The sequence below is a fragment of the Heterobasidion irregulare genome, assembly GCF_000320585.1.
Source record: "Heterobasidion irregulare TC 32-1 unplaced genomic scaffold scaffold_11, whole genome shotgun sequence".
NCBI lineage: Eukaryota > Fungi > Basidiomycota > Agaricomycetes > Russulales > Bondarzewiaceae > Heterobasidion > Heterobasidion irregulare.
The window spans coordinates 740,340-760,582 of record NW_009258207.1 but is presented as its reverse complement, the minus strand read 5'-3'; the positions used below and the strand labels follow the sequence as shown (position 1 = coordinate 760,582).

The following is a 20,243-nucleotide window of genomic DNA, read 5'->3' as shown; positions in this document are numbered from 1 at the left end:
ATGTTGTCAAAACTGTAAAGTGGCTTAGCATAAATGATGTCAGTGCACCTTGAAGACGAACCGACATACGACTCCACTAAATTCAACTATGAGGTGATGCTCAAGCCCTGCATAGGCCCCTGTCACTGGTGTCACGATGTTTTCTTCGGACCTGAATGGAAGGGCTCTTCATTATAACCCTCGACTCATCCAGCGGTGCTTTTGATGAGTGAACAAGGCCCCGTCTGTAGCCGATCGATCAAATCAAATGAGAAGCACATAGATCCCAGAGCTCACACCTTCATACTCGCTGTCTCACTCGCTACCTCCTTCCAGTATCCGAAGCCGCGACGGAGGCCAAGCTAGTGTCGCGACGAGTCCGTGCTGACACCCGGAAGCAAATTGACTGCAAGGATTATGGCACGTGAGCCGTGGGTTGACATACTTTTGAAGACCGAGCACGCGGAGATACAAAAAATCGGCTGTTCGAGTCTCCGCCGTGGCATTCGACTCCGGCCTATGCAGCATGCTATTAGGTACGCTCAGGAGGTCGGGCATATCATTATCATCTTCTGAGAGGTGAGCCTTCCGACAAAACGCGAAAACAGTACTTGCCCATTGCGATCAGCGCACGCTTGGACATGCCCGGAGTCTGGTCACGCTCACTCCAACGCTCCATATCCACACGATGACGTGTCCTTTGAAATCTATCATTGGCCAATCTTTTTTATCCATTCTTTCACTCGAACAAAGCACTCAGCCGCATACCCCTTGCCGGTGGCACTGAATGCAGGTCACGAACTGAAGGCGGCGGGTTGATTATTCTTCACACGCTCTCCCCTTCGACGTCAGGGCATGCCTCCTGGATGTCATTTGTCTCTCCCACAGGCCCTGTCTTTGTTTTGCATCGATGAACACATCGATTATGCTCCATTCCGACTACTCCTGTGGCCTGAAGCCTGACAATCAGACTTCCATCATATTATAAGTTTATTCTGTTTTTTTGGTATCTTCCGAACCAAAAAAAAGGTCCAGCCTTCAGCGCCAGCACCCCAGCACTTGAAGTGACCATCTCAGTGGCGGACTTCTTCAGGCGCTTGCCGGCTGTCGTATCTCGAAAATTTAACCAACATTCCGATTCCAATCAGCACGTCAGCTCACTGTAGCCGTGATATAATCAACTTCTCGCTCCGACATTCTGTGCCTCACACACACACGTTTCGGAAGCGGAATACGGGCTTTCTGGAACACCATGCTCGATCTAGCCTCCGGTTAAAATTACTTCGACGGACCACTCTATCTCAGAGCCCGAACATCAGCAGTTCAGGGCGGTACGACCGCTTTGCGACCGCGCCTGGTGATCGGGAATGCTTGATCGGCGAGCGCGATGGCACTGACTCACGCTCTCTTCATAAGTTGTCCTCGCCCTCAGATTCTCAGGACTTGTGACCACCCTGATTCTCGGAGATCCTGTCCCTCGCAATTCACCCAATCACCCTCGCAATTCACCTTCATTGGAGAGTGCGACTCATATGTCTCCCATCGCCATAGACTCTCTCCCTTCCGACTCAGAGCGTAACGACGCTGTCCAAGCGTCTAGTCCATCGGGGCCACTCTCCACTATCGTTGGCGATCGGGTTTCTCTCCACAGCGAAGATGATTCGTACCTTCTTACACAAGCGGTGCCTGCTCTTCGGCCTGGAGATCGCCAGTCAAGTGCGCTCAGCCTGGACACCTCTTCAAGCCAACACATACCCTCACAGGAAACCGGCCTTCTCACCTCTAACCCATTCAGCACTCCCGCTATCGAGCAAGTGAACCCGTTCTCGCCTCCTGCCAGTGTTGTGAATTTCAGCATGAGCGGGGAGCACACTCCTCGCTCATCGTCCGCCATAGCCTCAGGCGCCAGCGGACAGGCCTATGCTTTCCCCGATTTACACCAAAGGATTAGCGCTATCAGCTCTGTTCAGACAAGCCTGACCGATCTTCGCGGTGCAAGTGCAAGTGGAGGCATACGCGAGGCTTTTGCGTCTCCTCAACGACGCCCTTTGACAATTTTACAGCCAGCGGCATCATCGATTCCGAACGTGCCATCGAAGCGGTCGAAGCGATCGCGCCCACGATCGACAATGTTGTCACAGCTCGAACCTCTCCAGAAGCCTTGGTTGAAGACCAAAGATTCGACTGCGCGCCTGGCATACTTCATCACGTATGGTATGATGCTGCTGGGATTTGCGGCAAGTGCGGTACGGATCTATTTCGCGTGGAAAGCTGTTCCGCTCTTAGGCCGCATGTGTTTGGTTCTCGACGAGGAATTCTCGGGAAGCGATCTGGATACTGAGGGCGTATGGCAACGTGAAGCTGATATGGGTGGCTTCGGGTATGTGACCTCGTTATCTCAGGTTTCAAGCCCCCGTATCAGAACCTCACTGATTGACGCTTTCCGTTCGCATAGCAATGGGGAGTTCGAAATGACAACGACGTCCACGAACAATTCCTTCATCCGAAACAACAATCTTTATCTGTTGCCTACCCTCACTTCCTCCGTCATCGGACAGGACGCCATCTTCGACGGTTACACCTTCAACTTGACGGGATGTACCAACACGAATTTGACCGCATGTGGTGCTGTCAGCAATCGGACTGCAGGTACCGTCATCAACCCAGTGATGAGCGCTCGGATCTCTACTAGGGGTAAGAAGAGCATTCGTTACGGGCGCGTTGAGGTTAGAGCGAAGTTGCCGCTAGGGTGAGTCCAGTGGTCATCTCTCCATTCGTTTTCTTCGTGTCTTTCGAGTGCGTGAAAACTCAGCTCCTGGTCTCTCTGACCTCTATCTTTCATTCACAGGGACTGGGTTCGTCACTGACATCTGTATAGGAAGGCGATCTGAGTTGCTCAACATTTGTCTGCAGATGTGGCCAGCGATCTGGATGCTTCCCGAAAACAATACATACGGCCCGTGGCCCCTAAGCGGTGATTTCTGCATTCTTTGTCGGTCACCGTGATTGTGTCTTGCTAAGGCGACACGTGGGACAGGTGAAATCGATATCATGGAGGCCCGTGGTAACGGCATCAACTACCCTGCACAGTATGTCTAACCTTTTTGAGCTGATTTGGCACAGCTTGACCTGTCTGTCGTCGCTATTAAAGAGGCATTAATTACGTCCGAGGCTCGTTGAACTGGGGACCACTGACCTGGCTAAACGCTGTAGCAAAGACGTATGGCTGGTGGACAGAACGGCGCTCGTCTTACAACGAGGCATTTCACACGTACGCATTGGAGTGGTCAGCAGATTTCTTGTGAGACCTTTTTATCTCCTGTACTGGGGCGAACCTGATGTCACTGTCACTATCACTGCCACTATCAGGAGAATTTATGTCGATAGTCGCTTGCAACATATGCTCGACCTCCGATTCAACATCCCCTTTTTTGAACGTGGTGATTTTCCGGCGTCTGTGTCCAATGCGTCTCAGGAGATCATTCTTCCCAATCCGTGGGCAAAATCAGGGAATTCTGCTCCTTTTGACCAGTGTACGTCACTCCGGTCCTCTGCCATTCTGGACAACGTAGACTAACAAGTATAACAGCCTTCTATCTCATACTCGATGTTGCTGTGGGGGGAACTAATGGATGGTTCCCAGACGGTGCTGGCAACAAGCCTTGGTTGAATGGGGCTCTAAGTGCGTTGCGCTTCATCGACAATGATTTTGACTAATCTCCTTTCGCAGATGCTATGCAGCAATTTGCTCAAGCTCAAGACCAATGGTCAGCGACATGGCCTGAGAGCGATGAAGACCGTGCAATGATTGTGTGAGCGCAATGTCCAGATCGCTATAATTGTCTACAACCTAACCTCGATTGATATTTCAGTGACTATGTGAAAATGTGGGAGCTATGCTAGCACACTTTCTTCACTACTTCTTAGATGAAACTACCCTTTCATTGGGAGTCATTCTGCTATTTATCAGGACTTTATTCCAGAAACCAAGTCACGCACTCAGCGTGCCTTTTGTGAACATTTCGTTATTTGAATGTGTTCTGATGCTACTGGTTCTGCTAAATCAACAGCGAAGTCAAAGCAGCATATAGTTCGTGTCACGCAAAGCAAGAACTGCTAGAGAACGACTGTCTTAAAAGGGCTATTGGTTTCTGATAAGGGACGTCAGACAGACAAACCAGATATCGGGGGAAAAGCGCGGGAAAAATTACACCACGTGCAATAAATTGCGAAGAAAAAACGACCGATTCAAGAAGTGTGCGTTCACCTGTAGAAAAGTACCTGAAATGAAGGAGAGACGAGAAGTCTATTTGCTCGAGTCCTAATGTTAGCGTGACAAAGTCTGTCCGGAATTCCGCCGATGAAGCTTTCGTAAACCTGCGCCTGTATATGAGAATGCGGAGAAACAGCGAGCAGGCCAGTCCTGATTTAGCACGAGAAAATTATCAACCATGGGTTCAAGACGATCTATGAAGAAAGATCATTAGGATACAACACGACGGAAGTTGAATGGAGATCACCAACTGGAAACAGAATGTGAGATCCAACAACGATGCTAGCATGATTATATCAGTTCGTAAGTTCGCGTGTGAGGGCCAAACAGTATACTTACCACAGCGGCAGAATCACAGCCCAGTCTGATCCTGGGACTCTCCGGGCGATAGGGGGGAATGGAGTGGCGAGAACGAAGGCCCTGGGAAGCTCACGCAAAGGTTTTCCCTAGGGTTCCGTGAGTAATCCATGAATTGCTAACATGTTAATAACTTATGTTATTAACATAGTTATTAACACTGCTATTAACACTGCTATTAACAGGTCCCCTCCAGGGGGGCAAAATGTCGATGTTAATGATGTTAATAATGTTCGAAGTTGTATATAATGATCAGCATTTGAATTTACATTGAAATGTACATATTTGGGCAAGGGCCAGGTGGAAATATTGAAGGTTGTGGCTGTACAATTATGTCTTCCCTGCAAAATAATAATTTTGTCCGGGAGTGCAGAGTCGGACGACGACGCGGATGGCCGACAAAAAGGACCCCCGTGCCGGGCTTCTGCGCTCAATATCGCGCAGGAGTTCGCAATCCGTGAGGAGGCCTTCGCGGATCTGCTATCTGATACTCCTAGGTACACTGCCACGAGCCCCAACCCCCCCTGAAGCCCCCCCTTCCATTCCCAGCTCCGAGATTGACTGGAGCTGGTGACTTCTTGTTATTAACACCACTCTATTAACATGTAAATAAATCGGTTTTTAACATGTTAATAACGCTTTATATACGATTGTTATTAATCTGTTATTAACTCATGTTAGAAATTCCCCAGAGAGGCAAATGTTATTAACATTTGTTAACAACTGTCCGTGAATTACTCACGGAACCTTAGTTTCCCCGTCAAAATCCCCAAAATCAGACCAGAAAAAGATTAAGTCCGAGAGGGTTCGTCATAATTGTCACATGCTGTCACATGCTGTCACGCTCGTTTTCCGGTCTCATTACAGCTTATTCCACTCGTTTCTTCCTCACTATAAGCATCCGTGGAAGTCAAAGTACATTAGTAGTGATAAGATATCATATATGCATGAGATACAGTCATTTTTTCGCAATTTAGCTGACCAAATCTGAAGATTGAGCTATTATAAGGGCCTTTACCATTGGCTTTATCAGTGCCTTGAAAGAGTGTTGTCTGATAATGTCTGCAAAGAGACAGAAGATTCTCAGAGGTTCTCAGAGACTTTTAGATATAAAAATTTCCATGTACAGACACTCAGATAAGTCAGAAAAAGATTAAAAACTAATAAGAATCAGCCATTTTTTGCCAAATCAGGCCAGAAAAAGAACAACATTTAGAAAGGTTATGGCATATTTTTGGCCAGAAATAGATTAACTTTTGGGGAAACCTTTGGGTAAAGCTTCCCAGGGCCTAAGAATAGCCATCACAATAATAACAACAAATGACACTATAAAAGCCAGCCAAAAATGCTTTAAGATGTATGGTACCTCTATAAAGAAATTAAATTGCTCCACTTATTCTTTGGTAGCACCCTAGATGATTGTTATGATCACGTTCTGTCGGGCCTTAACGGCGGTCTATTCCGACACGATCATCACAAATATCAAGCGGCCTCACAAGGGGGGCGTACAAACAAGGTACAGATGATAACCTTGGTCATCCACTCCCAACGGATCACCTTATCGTTGGTCGAGTATCATGGGCCTATTGCGTAGCGGGCATGGAACGCCGCCTTACAAACTACTCACACACCGGGCATTAATCTCCTAGTCTTTCCTGGCTGGAAGGAGACGAACGGAGAAGCACAAGAGTAGTCGTTATTGAGAGAGACGACTTAGAGAATACCTACGGATACATATATGGTATTCTCACGCCCTACTTCCTAAAGTAGTATAAAAGGCCCATAGAGTAGGCTGAGGTTCTTCAGTCTATTCTCTTCGTTCCCCTGTATCTTCACATATGTTATGATCACGTTCTATCGGGCCTACACGGCGGTCTATACCGATACGATCATCACAAATATCACGCGGCCTCACAGGTTGAGGCGTACACCAAGGTACAGATATTAACCTTGGTCATCCACTCCCAACGGATCACCCTATCGTTGGTCGAGTATCACGGGCCTATTGTATTAGCGGGCATGGAACGCCGCCTTATAAATTACTCACACGCAGGGCATGAACCTCCTAGTCTTTCCTGGCCGGAAGGAGACCAACGGAGAAGCACAAGAGTAGTCGTTATTGAGAGAGACGACTTAGAGAATACCTACAGATACGTATTCGGTATTCTCACGCCCTACTTCCTAAAGTAGTATAAAAGGCCCATAGAATAGGCTGAGGATCTTCAGTCTATTCTCTTCGTTCTACTGCAGTCTTCCTACTGCAGCCTTTCGTTCTCCTGTATCTCCACATACAGGAACCTTCGCTCAGTACTGTCTTCCTACAGTACCTTTCATTGCTATATCGCAATACACTCCTGGCTCCTGTGCTACACGTACAGTCGAGACCACCGTTCCACACATCCTCCACGAGTGACCTAGGGAAGAACCTCCTACTCTTGAGGTTACCGACGAGCAGTCGTAACACTAGAATAGACTCTTCTGCCCCTACCTTGCTCGCACTAGCTTGCTGCCACACTCTCTCTCATAACCTTGCTCAGTGGGGATATAGACCCCCATTGAGAAAGCGTTACTGCACACGCTCTGGAGCAAGACCTAGGCCAGGAATACCCACCCGGCACTAGACGTATCAATAATCAACTCCGTCACAACAATCGCCCTATCCGGCGCGAAGGGGACTTCTGGGTCTACGAAGACAATAACGGAACTGCCCCTCCGAATTACGATAACTGCTCATACCGAAACGGGCGTTATTACTTCACACTTGAAGACGGAACAGAAGAAGAGGATATTTGGAACGAAACAGAAGCTCAGTGGGAACTAGCCCCACAATACAGGGAACCGGCGCCGGTAATCCCCGAAGACTCGGAGCAAGAGGAAACAACCTCGGAATCAGACTCCGACTCACTAGACCAAACACCGATCAACACCCGAAACGAACCACTCGCCGAAATGTCGGGACAAGCTTCGACTTCTACAAACACCCCTTCCGCAACAGTACAACCCGGAAGAGGAAAAGTCAAACTCCCAGACAGTTACACGGGCGACCGCATTGAATCCCAGAAATTCATGCTCCAATGCCTCCTTCTTTTCGCAGCAGAATCCGATCGGTACAAGACCGATCAAGACAAAATATCCCTTGTGCTCTCATGCATGAGATACGGCACGGCGGGAGCCTGGGCGGAGAACTTCCTCCTCAAATCAGTAGGAGCAGATCCACCTACCGATCTAGGCACCTGGAAGGACTTTTTAGCCAAGTTCAAATTACAGTTCAGGGAGACGGGCAAGACCGACAAGGCGCGAAGCGCACTTATGGCCTTCTCCCAAGGACGAATGACGGTTGACGAATACTCCAACCAATTTATTCTCATCGCCGCCGATGCCGACATCTCCGAAAAAGAGCAGGTCCCTTACTTCCAACGCGGACTAGACCCGCGCGTCATGGACAAAATATACGACAAGGAAGTTCAGCCAAAGGATACTATTCAGGACTGGATCAATACAGCCTGCGAAATAGATGGACGACTGCGAGCCAGAACAGCTCAAAAGGCCATCCTCGCCAACTCCACCTCCTTTCGAAGCGATTATCTGAATCGTTTCCATAACCAAATCTCTCCCCGCTACAACTCCACAAACGCCCCTCGAAGAATGAATAACCAGGTGGTAGATATGGACATCGACGCCACCAGGAAGCGTAATGCCGAAAGTCAAAAGAGGAAGTTTGACGGCAAGCAACCAAAATGTTATAACTGCGGGCGCAGGGGACATTATAGCGCTGACTGCCGATCCGCTCGTAGAGGCGTTCCACCAGTTCGAGGAAACTCGAAAAGACGCCTGGGTACGACAGGGAGAGGAAACCGCGCAGTTGATTTGGAAGGAGAAGACGACACACCCGCTATGGGAAACCAAGCGGGAATATATCGAGGAATGGAGACAGAGGATGTCCCTCGCAACGACCAGCGGGTACCACAACCTGGTCCTTCGATGGAACGTCCTCACCCTACCTCATCCGGACGACCCCAAACGAACCATGGGCAACGCGCTATGTTACCTAACGGACGATGGGGAGACGGAAGCGTCAGTCATTCTGCTCGAATCGGAGCAGTGCTCGGAGAATTAGGGGAAGATGAAGCCAGAGAAGTAATCTTGGGACACGCGGAGCGTTTTTCCTGACCTCTCCCTCACCAGCGAAGGAGAGAGGTCAAGGACGACCCGAGTTTGATGCCCGCACTTGTATTCGTATCGGAGCAATGAACGACCGTATCATCACCCCCATACGCCTGAACGTGAAAGTATCAAACAGGAGTCAAAACGCTGGAGCAAAGGCAACCATCGACTCGGCCTGCGAAGGGGTTATAGTAAACGAAACTTGGGTCAAGAGACATCGTTTCCCCACCTATACACTCAATAACCCCATTCGCGTCCGGAATGTCGATGACACCATTAACAAAGCAGGTCTCATCCGATCCGCCTTGGATGTGAACCTCACCATTCGGGACATCAGTGGACGAACGCATACCGAACGCGTCCAGATGTTTATCTCCAATCTAGGGAAAGACGATCTTATCCTAGGAACAGATTGGTTGAAATACCACGATCCCTCCATCGAATGGAGGCGACGTGAAGTGCACTTTGATCGGTGCCCCCAGAAATGCCAGCAACCATATGGGTTCACTAGGGCAAGGGAAGAACCGCCATACAGCAGGCAGTTATCAGACGTGGAGCCACGGCACAAACCACGCATCAATGAGCGCGAAAAACAGCGCCTCGAACATCTCCGAAGACTATCGGAAGATGTAGGACTCCGCGATCACAGCGGAACGTTTGGCGTCCGACTACGAGCATACCTCAAAAGGAAATGGCTCCTAAAGGACATAAGGAAATACGCAGAAGAGAAACGAAAGGCTCAAGACAAGCCATCTCTTTCACCAAACGGGGGAGAACCTGATCTCCCAGACAAACCCTCAGGAAAACAGGCCACCCGGGACCCGGTTATTCGGAAACTGGCCCCCGAACCGTCAGGATTTGCCAGTTTCGACCAAGACTTGGAAGACGAAATTATCGTCACCAATCTAAAGGAAAGAGTTCCCAAGGCGCATCACGAATTTTTGGACATCTTCAGCGAACGAAAGTCGCAGCGACTCCCAGAACACACTTACTGGGACCATGCCATCGACTTGAAACCAACCTTCAAACCTCAAGTGCCCAAAATCTACGCCCTGAGCCCAGAGAAACACGACGAATTAGGAAAATTCATCAAGGAACATCTGGAGAGAGGAACCATCCGTCGATCCACCTCGCAAACAGCAGCCCCATTTTTCTTTATAGGAAAAAAGGATGGAAAACTACGCCCGGTACAGGACTATCGCCACTTAAATTCGCACACCATCCCGAATGTGTGCCCCCTTCCACTAATCCAGGAACTGCTGGATGTGATAAAAGGGGCCATCATTTTTAGCAAATTGGACGTGCGATGGGGATACAACAATATACGCATCAAAGAAGGAGATGAGTGGAAGGCGAGCTTCATCACTCCGTTAGGTTCTTACGAACCCACGGTGATGTTTTTTGGCCTGACCAACTCACCAGCCACCTTCCAAGCTATGATGAACATGATCTTCAGAGAGCTCATCACAGCCCGGAAGATAACCGTATATATGGACGACATCCTCGTCTTCTCCAAAACCATGGCAGAACACGTCAAAATCCTGAACCAGGTTTTCCAAATCCTACGCGACAACGATCTATATTTGAAACCCGAAAAATGCGAGTTTTACAAGGAAAAGCTCCAATACCTGGGATATACAATTTCAAAAGACCATGTCGCCATGGAGGACTCAAAGGTGGACGCAATAAAAGATTGGCCAATCCCACGTACAGTCCGCGACATTCGCTCCTTCCTGGGTCTAGGGAATTTTTACAGGCGCTTTATTGACAAGTTCTCACTCATCGCGCGCCCCCTACATGACCTCACCAAAAAGGACGAGAAATGGAACTGGACTACAAAATGCCAAGAAGCTTTCGAACGATTAAAGAAAGCTTTTATCAGTAAACCTGTCTTGAACTATCCAGATCCCATGCACCCATATCGACTAGTAACGGACGCATCACTAATCGCCTATGGAGCTACCCTTCTACAAGAAGGAAAAGATGGTGACTGGCACCCAGTCGCGTTCCTCTCTGGATCGTTTTCACCAGCAGAGCGGAATTACGACGTTCACGACCGGGAACTCTTGGCTATAATCAAAGCGTTGGAACATTGGAATCACTACCTCGAAGGCGCACGACACCCCTTCGAGATTTGGACAGATCATAAAAACCTGGAACACTTCCAAACGGCACGAGACCTATCACGACGACACGCCCGTTGGAGCCTTTATTTGAGCAGATTCGACTTTACACTCAGCTATAAAGCAGGATCAACAAATCACTCTGATGCTCTGTCCAGGCGTCCAGATCTAAGTGAGGGGGTAGAATCTGACAACAAATCTCAAATTTTACTCCCGGCCAAGCTTTTCAACAAATCCGACGAAACATTGGTAGAACCGTCCCCGACACGGCATATAAAATCCACGGAAATTGCCTCTTCAAACCTCATCTCCCTCATCCGACACTCGAAATCGGAACATGACGCCTTAACAAGAGTAGCTCTTGCAAAACTCTTACGAGTAGGACCACAAGGGATGAGAGGATTATTGGGACATTGGACATATGAGGACGGAATCACCAGACGCAATGGCCACATATGCGTCCCCAAAGATGACGTCATCCGAAGACTCATCGTCAAAACACATCATGATGCACCCGCGGTAGGACACCCGGGCAGAGCAAAAACATTGGAAATGGTGCAACGACACTACTGGTGGCAAAACATGACTAAGTTCATCCATGAATACGTGGATGGATGTGCGGTATGTCAATCAACCAAGAATTTGACACACAAGACGCACCCTCCTATCCACCCTTTGGAAACCACCAACGTCCCCTGGCGCTTCATCTCGACAGACTTCGTCACGGACCTACCCGAAAGTAAGGGTTTCGACTCAATTAACGTGGTAGTGGATCAAGGTCTGTCAAAAGGCATAGTCATCACCCCATGCAAGAAAACGATCACGGCAGAAGAAACAACCGTGCTTTTCCAAAACAACGTTTTCAATCGACATGGACTGCCGACCAAAATAGTGTCCGATCGGGGCCCTCAATTTGCGGCCAAATTCACCCGAGAACTCTGGAAACGGCTAGGAATCACCGCCGCTCTCAGCACGGCGTATCATCCCCAAACAGATGGAGAGACGGAACGGGTAAACCAGGAGATCGAGCAATTCCTGAGAACGTTCTGCAACTACCATCAGGACAATTGGGTAGACCTTTTGCCGTTCGCCGAATTCTCACACAACACACGGAAACACTCGGCCACCGGGAGATCCCCTTTCGAAGTGCTATACGGTTTCAACCCCCCCTATTCAGCTGACACGGCGCTGGAAACAAAGGTACCTGCGGTAGCTGAACGCATTAGGACGATCACAGAAGTTCAGGAAGAAGCCGCTGCTAGCTTACAAATAGCCAGCAATTACGCCAAAGACCGGGATCTTCACAGGAAACTTCCCCAATGGGAGGAAGGAGACCAAGTATGGTTAGAAGGAACCCATATCCGGACAACCCATCCTAAGTTCAAGCTTGCCCCTAGGCGATATGGCCCCTTCAAGATACTGGGAAAAGTGGGAACCCTGGCGTACAAGCTCCAAATTCCTCCGCAGTGGAAAATCCACCCGGTGTTCCACGCCGCCGTGCTCACCAAATATAGAGAAACCGAAGCCCACGGAGAAAACTTCGCGCGACCAATACCGGAGGTATTGAACGATGAAGAACATTACGAAGTAGAAATGATCGTGGATTCAAAACGGCAAGGACGGGGAACCAAATACTTGGTCAAATGGATGGGATATCCCGAAGCAGACAACACCTGGGAGCCCTACACTCTCCTAAAAGGAACAGCGGAAGAAGCCATGAAAGATTTCCATGACCAATACCCAGACAAACCCCGTCCGGGAACAGCCTGAGAGGAGGGACAAAAAAAAAAAAAAAAAAGATTATAAAAGGAGCGACAAGAGGACTCCAACAAGAACATCTTCTCACCTTCTTTCCCTCTCAAACACTTTCCCCCATTCGAATGCTCCTCCACGACGACCACGATGCTTCGTCTCCATCCAGAAACTCCTCCCCCGATGTCGTCCTTATGGTCGCCAATCCAGATGTCGAACGAGTGGAAAGAGGGACAAGTCCTCACCGACCAGATGCTGGACGAATTGATAGAGGAACAAGTCCTCAACAACCAGGATCTACCGGGGTCCTCCTCACCCCCCATACCAACAACTTCTCCGACGACGACGCCGAAGACTATGCCAAGTTCAAGGAAAGGGAAAGAACCCGAAGATCCTCACCGGAGAGGGCCTCACGAGGTGCACCACGGCATGAAAGTTCTGATGACCGAAACCAGTCGAGCCTTGGCCCATTACCAGTGGGAGTTCCACCTCCTAGTGAAGGCACGCGTCCTAGTGGAGTTGCAGGTCCCTCGGGATTTCGAGCAAGAACGGCAGCTCAACTCCCAGGCCATGGAGAAGCTGAATCAATACCAGTTCTATCAGAAACTGCACCTCCGCCAGTACCAACTAGTGGACCGATTCCCAGCTCCATGGGAGGACCTACCCCTCGTACAGATCCTCACACCGGAGAACTGGAGCGACACGCGGACGCGCTCCTCCAGCGGAACACCATCTCCGCGGTAATACAAATGGCCACAGCCATGGCCCTCCAAAGACTCGCTAACTTCTCGGCAGGACAACCCGGGAATGAACATAGCGACGTACCTCGACGACTGGCCAGTGCCAGTCTCCAGATCAGGACGCTTGCCCTCCAAACCGACCCGGACACAGCCTCCTGGTACGCCCATAATGACGGGCGACCCCGAGCCCTCCTCATCCACCCTGACGAGTTCTCCCAATATGTCAACCGAGAGCTCCTTCCAGCTCTCCTCTTCGGAGGAGAACTGGGAAACGTCCAACCGAGCAGAACCGACCCTTTCCGAGTTGTCACTTGGAACGTACCACGTCCCGGAGAACATCCCACGCCTGTATCAAATCCAAGAAGGGTTCCGCGTACGGTCGTGGAGCGCCCTCCACCGAGACAACGAGAGGTTCCTACAGCGCATAGCCATACCGCGACTCCCCCCTCTCACCGGATACGAGGTTTTCCCTTATCCCAAGGAAATACCGACGAGGAGGAACCGCCCGTCTATCGAAGAAATGAGGGAAGGCGGAGTCGGGGAAACCAGACAACCCTCGGACGCGGAACAACTGCTGGCCGGAGTATTCGACACCGGCCTGGATCGCCTCCTCCTAGTGCTCGATTTCGTACGAACGAAAGAGAGGATAACCGAAGTAGCCGCAGAACTCGCCGCGCTGATTCGGAGGCTCGAAGAAATAGCTCTTGGACTAGATCCGAGCTCGATGCATGGGATGCTCTAGACGATCCAGGAAATTACGACGACGCTGACCCCTACTACCGACCTGACGAAGGGGGCGGGGATTACCAAGGACCCTTTGATTATTAAACGGACTAATAACAGGGCATAGAGAGAAGAAAGGGGGTAGGGAAGTTGAGGAACTCCTTCCCCTGATACAAATTACATCCGAAACGATGTAAAACTACAATCGTCCGCAACGACGTAAAACTAGGATCGTCCCTCAAGACGTTAAACTGTACGACCTCGTCCGAAAGAGACGTTAAACTACCGCGCGTCCGGAATGACGTCTAAACTATCGGACCTGCATGTCTTAAAACTGTGAAAAGACAAGAAGGCAGGGGAAGTACCTGACCACTAGTCCTAGGTTCAAATGATGGTACGAATCAAGGACAACAGCGGGCATAATTCCACGTATGACCTACGGCGGAATCCTTTCACATCCTCGCTGTCAAGGAGTAATCTGACAGATGCATCGAGCGTCCCATTTGGATCCTCAGTTTTACAGGGTTTTTTCCGCATTAGGGAACCCTCTACATGACATATACTCTACTCGTAGGTGTCGACAAGCAGGCCCTTCGCCTTGGTACAGCGAAGTGCCCATACATAACCGGTTGCAAGTCCGAGTCAAGAAATTATGATGCATAACTCGTATCGTGAACCCTCACAGTCAAGGTCTGACTGGTGTTTTGGGACGTCCCACTTTGGATCTCCCGTTTTACAGGATCGTTTCCGCATTAGGGGATCCTACAGCTGGCGCATGAGATGATGTAGAGAGCGGGCTGCCTCTACCTCACAAGTTTTCCTAATGATGCGAGGCCACAAAATACATCCGGAACGATGTAAAACTACCAAAGGCTTGGTCCGCAATGACTATAAACTACTAGGGTCCGCAATGACGTTAAACTAGTCATCGTCCGAAACGACGGAAAACTATCCCCGTCCGAGATGACGTTAAACTACCATTGACCAAAAGGAGCGTGGTTGCATTCTGGCGAAGCGCGGAAGGACTCGCGTCACAGAACCCTGCCTATAAAAGGTCGAAGCGCTTCCGATATTCACTCGCTTTTCAGTAAAAGAATATCGGGTCGTCTTGGTTCAAATCCAAGCGAGGGGTCTGGGGACATGGAAGAGCAGGCATCTCTTCATGGAGCGCTCAGTCTAGTCCTGGAGTCGAAGTACAAGAAATTCCGCTCCAAGACCTAGTCAGGAGGCAACTAGGACACGTGCCTCGAGTCAAAGATCTAGTAGGAAGGAACTAGATCATACGACTCTCGTCTGGCCCACATAGCGGAAGAACGACAAGAGCGGGCCACTCATCCAAAGTCTATTCCGCCACATCGTCCGCGACGACGTAAAACTAGGTCTCGTCCGCAACGACGATAAACTACGAAGCGTCCGGGATGACGTTAAACTAAGCATTGTTTTTCCACAACATTTGTGGCAAAACAACGTCCGCGATGACGCTAAACTATTGTCCCTTTCCACATAGGGATTGTTCGAGGCCAATGGCATCGACGTCCGCAACGACGGTAAACTACGGGCATCCGAAACGATGTAAAACTACTGTCCCTTCAAGCATGGGGATCGTGCGTGGCGATCTTGACAAGATACCGCGCGTCCGCGACGACGTTAAACTAGGTGCCCCCTGAACCTAGGGGTTGTCATTGACGTCCAATCCCCTGGCCGCCAATGCGTCCGCAACGACGGAAAACTATTTGCTCCTTACCGAATAGGAGTTGTGGATTGACCGCCATGGTGTCAATCGGTCCGCAATGACACTAAACTACGTGCTCCTTACCGCATAGGAGTTGTGATTCATCACTCTGGTGCTGAATCGTCCGCAACGACGTTAAACTACTTGTCCCTTTTAGTATAGGGATCATCGGTCGACATCATTCTTGACGAGAATATGTCGACAACGTCCGAGATGACGTTAAACTACCCTCATCCTCGGAGGAAAAGCCTATCGTGACTCGAGGGACATAGTCAGACGATAGCCCGCCTATCGCACGGCGTTAAACTGCAAGCCGCCTAATGCACGGCGTTAAACTGCAGGTCCGCCTACCTCACGGCGTTAAACTGAGCGGTCTCATAACTTTGAGGCGTTACAAGTTATCCGGTTTGATATAGTATAAACCGTCCATCATGCCTCAGTGGAATCTGGAGCGGGCAAAGTCTGGTCTATGGCCCTATGCACACAACCGATGGAAATTCCGGCGTGCAGAAACATCTTTCCCCACAGGTATTCCATGTTGATGATGAAGGACGTCCGCAAAGACGTTAAACTACGGATCGTCCGAAACGACGATAAACTACGGACCGTCCCGCATGACGTTTTAAACTGCCAGTCGTGGATATATCTCGCAACCCGACAAATATATCAGCTGTGGTCTAGATGTCCATTCGTGCAAGCGAACGGGCAGACTTGGGGAAGGAGTCAGACTCCTCCTTATCCCTCGCTGCACCCTTCAAGTCTAAATTCTCTTCACATCCTTGCCTCGAACCCAACACTACACGTGGTATTCCCCACCATAGGCCCACGTTTGTGAAAAACAAACTCTGGACGCCGTAAACTGCCTCACCGGAGATGAGTCCACCGTATGGGGACAATACTGCTTGGGATTTGGCTGCAACCTCACCGAAGATGAGCTCACCGTATGGGAGCGATACTGCTTGGGGCGTCATGACTGGTAGCCTGGAGAAGTAGGCCTAAGCCTTCGTAAAGCGATCAACCTACTTGTCCATGGGCGCCATCCACTGTCGTCAAGAGGAACAACAAATCATGAGGATAGACGACTATCCTGGAAACACTGAGGTTTGGCCCTCGGAGAAGGAAGAAGAAGAACCTGATGACACGAATCGGAACCCACATGCTAGAGTTTCTATTCATCCACACACCACTCGCATTCATACGCCTTTCTTGACACTATTCCAGAAGAGGGCTGGAAGTAAGACCGCGACAAGCGGCAAAATCAATCCCACGGGTGAAGGAAGAACATCCTAGAGAGCGGAGGCTTGGATACCCTCACGACTCGACAAACAAACAGCTCAACGGAGATGGAAAACTCCTAGAGGATCAAACGACGTAAGTCGGTCTTCCTCCCAGAAAACGAAGTCATGTCTCGGAAGTCGCATCCGAAGACCGTCTTTGGATCAAGAAAGCAAATCGTATATGGAGTGGCGATGAAGCGCACAGCGCTGTCCTACCAGGCGAATAGGACGTAGAAAGGGGGTATTGTTATGATCACGTTCTATCGGGCCTACACGGCGGTCTATACCGATACGATCATCACAAATATCACGCGGCCTCACAGGTTGAGGCGTACACCAAGGTACAGATATTAACCTTGGTCATCCACTCCCAACGGATCACCCTATCGTTGGTCGAGTATCACGGGCCTATTGTATTAGCGGGCATGGAACGCCGCCTTATAAATTACTCACACGCAGGGCATGAACCTCCTAGTCTTTCCTGGCCGGAAGGAGACCAACGGAGAAGCACAAGAGTAGTCGTTATTGAGAGAGACGACTTAGAGAATACCTACAGATACGTATTCGGTATTCTCACGCCCTACTTCCTAAAGTAGTATAAAAGGCCCATAGAATAGGCTGAGGATCTTCAGTCTATTCTCTTCGTTCTACTGCAGTCTTCCTACTGCAGCCTTTCGTTCTCCTGTATCTCCACATACAGGAACCTTCGCTCAGTACTGTCTTCCTACAGTACCTTTCATTGCTATATCGCAATACACTCCTGGCTCCTGTGCTACACGTACAGTCGAGACCACCGTTCCACACATCCTCCACGAGTGACCTAGGGAAGAACCTCCTACTCTTGAGGTTACCGACGAGCAGTCGTAACAACATACAGGGATCTTCGTTCAGTACTGTCTTCCTACAGTACTTCTTCGTTGCTACATCGCAATACATCTTTGGCTCCTGTGCTACACGTACAGTCGAGACCATCATTCCACACATCCTCCACGAGCGACCTAGGGAAGAACCTCCTACTCTTGGGGTTACCGAACGAGCAGTTCGTAACAATGATGTTATAAGAAAAAAGATGTGTAAGCAGGGCCTATAAGTGAATAGAGAGACTACTAAAGAAAAAAAAACTTCTAATCTAATTAGTAATATCCAATAGGTAGATATAAAAGAACAAACTTATAAAAATGGTATCTAAGTCAAGTTTTCTGCTAAGGATTAGATAAGACTGTGATGGCCAATTCAATATTCTAATAGGACATAGCCAAGTTTACCTGCACTAGGAAACACTACTATATAAGCAAGCCAAACTTTAAATGAGTATTTGTAGTATCAGTCTATATGAAAGATAAAGCCAAGCAAGATATAATTTAATATAGATAGTATGTAACTACTAGCCAAACTATCTAACCAGTTATATTTGAATAGGTGGCAGGCAGGTTTTATAGTGTTTAGCTTATAATACAAGAATATATCTTTGATAAAAATATTGTGATTGGTAAGTGCAAATTTGTGCATGTACTTATATAATATTATGCTGATCTTGTAATGCATAGGTGTGCCTAACCACATGAAAATCCTCAGTTGCCTAGTTATGGAACCTAGATACTACTAGTTGATGATAGAGTTAAAGATCAGCTTATTGTACCCTAAAAAGTAACTTAGCACATTTCAAGATGCAAAGTAAAGATAAATACACTATTAGCATATTTTTACTATCAATTCAATTTGTTGTCAATAGTGAGCAAGACACCTTTAAATCCTCTCTTAGAGTAAATGGCCTAGCAAATAATATAACTGTAAAGCTGAATATAATATAATTAGCTATTGTCTTGAGAATCAATATGGCATTTGACAAACCTATAATCAAAGCACTATATTGAAATCTTCACTTATATTGTCTCCTAACTATATTTTCATTTTGTAGTTATTATTCTCATCTTTGAATACAGTGTCTTAGATTGTAGACTATTTCAAAGTAGCATTATATCCAATAAAAGATATAACCTTGCCATTTGCACATCCTATCAAGATAAACTTGTTAATCCAATGTGTAAAATGAGAAATACCATTCTTAAAGTAGTGGTAAGCAACTTGCATGATATTTGCAAATGTCTTAGCTTGAATGTGAAGACTAGTTGATTAGAAAAACATACCTGATTTGTGTTGGATAATAATGACCTTTGAAGACTTAGCTAACTCTCATCCTATATTATAGAAACAATTTTATTCTAGTGTATTAAAAGAGTGTTGAGTGCAATAGAAAAGAGACATGCCTTGGGTATAATAGTGTCAGAATCAATAATGAGGATAATTTCTCTAATGTAAAGCACCTTTATATTGCTCATCCAAGGTTTGAACTTTTTTCCACTCTCTTTATAAATCTTCTCAATAGCAATACTTCAGGCCTTTTCCTTTGACTTATTATCCCCATTATCCTTAGCCTCTATAGACTAGCCATTTTTTTCCTCTTCCTCTTTTTGCATCTCTAATCTCGTGATTCATTTCTTCATTTTCAAATAGAGTATAAGTCCATGGTATTAGGACCATGTCCTAATGCATTGATATACTAGAGGTATCTCTAAGGACTGAGCACAATACTAAAACAATCTTTAGAGTAGGGAGTGCTAGAGCTAGTATCTAATACACAAGGAATTGTTAGTAATGACTTTAGAAATCAAGAGCATATTAAAAAGCAATAGGGAGTGTGAGATTATAGTGCCCAAATAGTTTTGGGACTGTATTAAACACTAACCAAACATTTGGTAAGTTATTTCAGGGATTTGTTTAATAATAAGAAAGAAAGTGTCATAATCAACAACTATATGCTTTAAGAGCCACATAAGACTTTGGCAATATATAAGGAAGAATAAGAGGTATAAGCAAAGAAACAAGTATAAACACAAATGAGGCCAAATAATAAGGATGATGGGTTTTTGGGAGTTAATGAAGATAATTTCAATAGTTAAAACAAGTGCAAATAAACTCTGAACTATGGAATGTGAAAGCAAGTTTATTCCAGAATTGTATATAGGTTTTTATAGCAAATAGAGTCCCTAAGTAAAATGTTGAACAAAAAATAAATAAGTGCCAAGATATAGTAAACAGTGAGGATAAGGTGATAAGGTAAAA

General features: G+C 47.8%; 6 protein-coding genes across 6 annotated transcripts; 4 read left to right on the top strand and 2 right to left on the bottom strand.

Annotated features, from left to right (window-relative positions):
• Positions 1 to 2,108: 2,108 nt before the first annotated feature.
• On the top strand, positions 2,109 to 3,882 carry HETIRDRAFT_53315 (glycoside hydrolase family 16 protein; the record flags this gene model as incomplete). The annotated part of the gene is made up of 10 exons (XM_009552882.1): positions 2,109 to 2,359; positions 2,435 to 2,728; positions 2,828 to 2,834; positions 2,893 to 2,953; positions 3,017 to 3,068; positions 3,131 to 3,280; positions 3,349 to 3,512; positions 3,569 to 3,661; positions 3,710 to 3,791; positions 3,852 to 3,882. 10 exons carry the CDS (start codon positions 2,109 to 2,111, stop codon positions 3,880 to 3,882), a joined length of 1,185 nt encoding a protein of 394 aa, XP_009551177.1.
• Positions 3,883 to 7,558: 3,676 nt separating this feature from the next.
• Positions 7,559 to 8,779, top strand: HETIRDRAFT_328342 (uncharacterized protein; the record flags this gene model as incomplete). The annotated part of the gene is made up of 1 exon (XM_009553138.1): positions 7,559 to 8,779. The coding sequence occupies one exon, from the start codon at positions 7,559 to 7,561 to the stop codon at positions 8,777 to 8,779; it is 1,221 nt and encodes a 406-aa protein (XP_009551433.1).
• A 2,018-nt stretch (positions 8,780 to 10,797) lies between these two features.
• Positions 10,798 to 10,953, bottom strand: HETIRDRAFT_328039 (uncharacterized protein; the record flags this gene model as incomplete). The annotated part of the gene is made up of 1 exon (XM_009553137.1): positions 10,798 to 10,953. A coding segment is annotated over one exon (156 nt), but the record flags the coding sequence as incomplete, so codon positions are not given.
• Positions 10,954 to 12,246: 1,293 nt separating this feature from the next.
• HETIRDRAFT_247618 (uncharacterized protein) lies at positions 12,247 to 12,576 on the top strand (the record flags this gene model as incomplete). The annotated part of the gene is made up of 1 exon (XM_009553136.1): positions 12,247 to 12,576. A coding segment is annotated over one exon (330 nt), but the record flags the coding sequence as incomplete, so codon positions are not given.
• A 200-nt stretch (positions 12,577 to 12,776) lies between these two features.
• HETIRDRAFT_328658 (uncharacterized protein) lies at positions 12,777 to 14,216 on the top strand (the record flags this gene model as incomplete). Its single annotated transcript, XM_009553135.1, has 1 exon — positions 12,777 to 14,216. One exon carries the CDS (start codon positions 12,777 to 12,779, stop codon positions 14,214 to 14,216), a length of 1,440 nt encoding a protein of 479 aa, XP_009551430.1.
• A 5,448-nt stretch (positions 14,217 to 19,664) lies between these two features.
• HETIRDRAFT_328972 (uncharacterized protein) lies at positions 19,665 to 19,861 on the bottom strand (the record flags this gene model as incomplete). Its single annotated transcript, XM_009553134.1, has 2 exons — positions 19,665 to 19,738; positions 19,759 to 19,861. Coding segments are annotated over 2 exons (177 nt in total), but the record flags the coding sequence as incomplete, so codon positions are not given.
• Positions 19,862 to 20,243: the final 382 nt, after the last annotated feature.